Source organism: Trichosurus vulpecula, chromosome 4, assembly GCF_011100635.1.
Source record: "Trichosurus vulpecula isolate mTriVul1 chromosome 4, mTriVul1.pri, whole genome shotgun sequence".
Lineage (NCBI taxonomy): Eukaryota > Metazoa > Chordata > Mammalia > Diprotodontia > Phalangeridae > Trichosurus > Trichosurus vulpecula.
Genome location: NC_050576.1, coordinates 164,492,670 through 164,496,978, shown reverse-complemented (window position 1 = coordinate 164,496,978; position 4,309 = coordinate 164,492,670). Strand labels below are relative to the sequence as shown.

The following is a 4,309-nucleotide window of genomic DNA, read 5'->3' as shown; positions in this document are numbered from 1 at the left end:
ATGTGGTTTAGAAAGTCTAACAAGGAAACTACCCTAAATGAGTTTAAAACTCTCCCCTAAGCTCCTTCCTGAACATTTCTTGGCATTCTGTTCCTGATTCCCCCTTCTCATCTAGGGACTGTTCCTCTGAATGGCTAGGGAGTTGTTACATGCATATATACACATGTGCACATGCATACACACATACACATATACCACACCATGAACACTTCTAGACTATGAGGTCAGAGTTTAAAATCTGGAAAGAACCTTAGAGGCTATTTACAATCTAATCTCATTTTTAGAGATGAAAAAAGTGACACTCAGAAAGAGAAAGTGATTAGCCCAAAGTCTCTCAGCTAGTTAAGTGTCTTAGGCAGGCTTGCAATCCATTTTCTCAAAATTCAAATAAAAATTGTTTTATGACCTGATTCCTGCTCATTTGATTTTCTTAGTGCTGTTTACTCCGGGGGAGGGGAGAGGGGGGAGCAAGGAGGAAGGGGACAGGGATGCCAAAAAGCAAGAACATAGGGAATTGGGATTCAAAGAAGATAAGTGAAGAAGGTATGAAAAGACAGTGGGGGAGGGGGCAGCACCAGAAGTAGGTCCAAAGTAGAATAAGGAGAAATAACTTCACTAAAGGACAACAAAAACTGGCTTATATTTAGCACTTTGAAGACTACAAAAATACATGTGTTATCTTGTTTGAGCCCCTATGACAATCCTAGGAGAGAGGAACTATAGAAAATATTTCGCAAATGAAACTTAAACACTGAGGTTAGCTGACTTACCCCCACCCAAAAAGCTAACGTGTGTGTGTCCCAGGCAACATTCAAGCCCAGGTCTTCCTGATTCCAGGTCCAGCAATACTATTGCTACTCTGCATCTCCATAGGAAGGCTTCTTCCACAGGCTTCTTCCTCCCAGCCTCCCAGGTCCGAGAAATCTTTATCCCAAGTCCACTTCAAAGGACATTATGAGAAAAGAAGACCAGACTTGGAGTCAGGTTGTCCAGATTGGAATTCTGGCTCCACTACTTATAACCCCTGCAATCTTGGGCTGATTTCTTCACTTCTCTGGGTCTCCATTTCCTCATTTATAAATGAGGAGGTTGGAGTGAATTGCCCTTCAAAGTACTTTTAAACATGAAAATGCTATAATAATCCCAGATTCCATCTCCTCTCCTCTCCTTTCCTGATGAAGCAAGAATAGGAAATAGAGTGTCCAGAGGATAAACCCATGATCACCAGTACTTGCCTCAAAAGTTACTGATAAGATGCCAACCTGAATTGGTAGGAGTTTCCCCAAGTATGAGTTCCCTATACTAATGCACACATGTTCCATGGGTACATACACACATACATAAATACACCAGAAAGCTTGGTCTTTATGTTTTGCTTCCTTGGAACATAAACTCCAGCCAGGACAAAAGCCTAAGCTGAGCTAGGTAACTCTGTCTTTACCCAATGGTTGTCCACTGATGGTGCCAGTGATGATTCAATTCCAGCCAGGCCAAGGGCCTGGTGACTCTGGCTTTACACAGTAGTTGTCCATTGATGATGTCAGTGATGGTGTCATAATTGAAAGCTAATTTCTTTCTGCAGGACTGAGTAGAGGATTCAGAAGGCAAAGCCATCAGCCGCAGCACAGTCAGGCTTTCCATCTATCCCACACAACTTCTTGTCAAGTTCAGTTACCACCAAACAAAGTAAGTTGGATTTTGACAACTGAAATTAATCATTCATATTAGACTTCTCTTCTAGGTTTCGGATCCAGTATTCCAGAAAAAAATTAGATATTTGACACTGAATATATTTCAGATGATTTAGGCTTTGGTTGAAGTGTGTTTGACTTTTGAGTGGGGGGGGGCGGTGTTGTGAGTAACAGTTTATGTTGTCCCACTCTGACAAAACACACAGATTCTCAGCCATTTAAGAATTAGGTCATTTTATCATTGTTCAGTTTTGTGGTCACATGGGACAGTATTTAGAGGTTCTTTTTATATTTCTTTTCTTTCTTTCTCCTCCCTTCTTTCTTTCTTTCCTCTCTTTTTTCCTTTTTTTCTTCTCTGACTATGAGTTAGAAGTAGAAGGAATTTAATTCCAAGACACACCTTAGAGCTAGAATGGACTAGAAATCACTACTGCTAATGAAGAAATTTGACTTGGCCATACAAAATTACTTGGAACCACAGAAGAAGGTTATAGGTGGGAAAAGAAATTTCTTTTGTAAAACATGAACTCCTTTTAGCTCTGACCAGTGAAATTTTCTACCCCTCCCCTCCCCAAAGCCCTTACATGGCCATCATCATAGAGTCACTAGAATTCCTCAAATAATTTCCTCCTTTCCTGATTTTCTCACATGATTATGTTTGTACCTAAATTAAGAGAAGAATTACTGAATCATGGAATATCAGAGGTGGAAGAGAGCTTAGAGATTATATCTATAATAGAATTATCTCTACAACCTCCCCCAATAAGTAGTGATCATTTAGCCTCCACCAAGGGCTTCAACTAGGATTGGACCAATTAGTATTGTCAACCATGGTCCCAAGCTTTGAGGAAGAACAATCTTCTGCTTTCCCTCAAACCACAGCTCTAAGGCAATTGTTTCTCCTTCCTCCCAGATGCCTGCCTTTCATTGGTGGTGGACAAATTAACTAGTTAGTATTTCAGAACCAGATTCCTACTGATATCCCTACCCTCTACTTCCTACTTCATCATTAAATTTCTGGAGAGTTGGGGATAGGAGGGAGAGAAGAGAATAAAGTGGGTGATGGGAATGAGCCAAAAATAGTTTCAAGATGAGGTGGTATAGCAGATAGAGCACTGGACTTGGAATCAGGAAGACCTGAGTTCAAAGCTTCCCTCAGACATTCATTAGGTGTGTGATCCAACTTGACAAGTCACAAACCCTCTGTGTTTCAATCCACTCCTCTGTAAAAGAGGGATAATGATAACACCTATTTCGCAGCGTTGTGAAGACCGAATGAGATAAGATGTGAAATGCTTGACAAATCTTGAAATTATAGAAAGCTGGCTATTATCATGATCATATATTATCATTAAAAATAGGCTGGTGCCAAAAAAGTGACTAGGAGCATTAAAGTTGCCCAAGAGCTAAGCTGACATTATCAAGCATTCTAATGTACAGAAATTAGAACAAAAGTCTAGCAATCCATAGAAGCATGAGAAAGTTATAGAAGGCATGGGTTAAAGGAGGGGGCTAAAAAATGTGTCTTTTTTCCTGTAGAGACCTCCTTTGTCTTTCATTCCTCTCTCAGCTCAGAAAAGAAACTAAACAAGGCTTACCTAAAGGGGAGAGGGCTCAATATGTGAGAGAAGACAGAAGATAGGGGCTGCACAAAGTCTCTCCAATTTGTCCTCCTCACATGTGTCTATTTAATGTTTCTTCTTTTCTAGACACTAGAAAAGGAAAACTCCATGTCGAATGAAGAAGACAAAAACAAGACCTCTGAGCCACCCAAGTGTTGTGAGCCCAGGTGCTGTGAGCCCAGGTGTTGTGAACCCAGGTGTCAACCAAGCTGCCTGAGGAAACTTCTGCAGAAGTGCTCTGAGAAATGCGCCCCACCCTGCCCAGTCAAGTGCTGCCCACCACCATGTCCTCCTCCTTGTCCACCTAAGTGCTGCCCACCTAAATGCTGCCCACCACCATGTCCTCCTCCTTGTCCACCTAAGTGCTGTCCACCACCATGTCCTCCTCTGTGTCCTTGCCCTCCAAAATGTCCTCCTCCGTGTCCTCCTCCTCCACCATGTCCCCCACCGGAATGAGGACCATTGGGCATCAAACTCCAACATCAACACCGCCAGTATCATCATCTCTGTCCATCTTAGGGGCCACCTGTAAACTGAAGCCATGAACTGACAAGTAAACGTGTTTCTCTGCTGTGCAACAAAAATACGCCTTTTTCTGTCTTTTTTTTTCTTTTTTGGCATGAACCAAATTGCACAAGTCAAATTACTTGGGGCTAACTTCTCCTTTCCCTCTTTCTGGATTGGCCCTAGATTACCAATGGGAGGAAAGCAATTTTCAGTTATGTCCTCCCTCCCGGTGGATTATCCACTGGAAAATTTCCACCTTGGTCTCCTTTCATGCTTGCTACCTTTCTGAGCCACACAAAACTCTACCAAACACTTGAAGTTCATTCTGGGAATGGCATGGCATGCCTGAAAGAGCACAGGACTTGGAATTGAAAGATCTAGAGCTTAAATCCTGGCTCTGTGTCTTACTTAACTATGGTACCTTAAATTCAATTCCCCTCTCTGGGTCTCTTCATCTGCAAAATGAGAGATTTCTGAGATCTCTTTTCT

General features: G+C 41.9%; 1 protein-coding gene across 1 annotated transcript; it reads left to right on the top strand.

Moving 5' to 3' along the window:
• The first annotated feature begins 1,605 nt into the window (after positions 1–1,605).
• LELP1 (late cornified envelope like proline rich 1) lies at positions 1,606–3,893 on the top strand. Its single transcript, XM_036753788.1, has 2 exons — positions 1,606–1,686; positions 3,401–3,893. The coding sequence occupies exon 2, from the start codon at positions 3,422–3,424 to the stop codon at positions 3,767–3,769; it is 348 nt and encodes a 115-aa protein (XP_036609683.1). The 5' UTR covers positions 1,606–1,686; positions 3,401–3,421; the 3' UTR covers positions 3,770–3,893.
• Positions 3,894–4,309: the final 416 nt, after the last annotated feature.

Coding starts and splice junctions, on each gene's coding strand:
- LELP1 (XM_036753788.1), top strand. CDS start 3,422: ATGTCGAATGAAGAAGACAAAAACAAGACCTCTGAGCCACCCAAGTGT.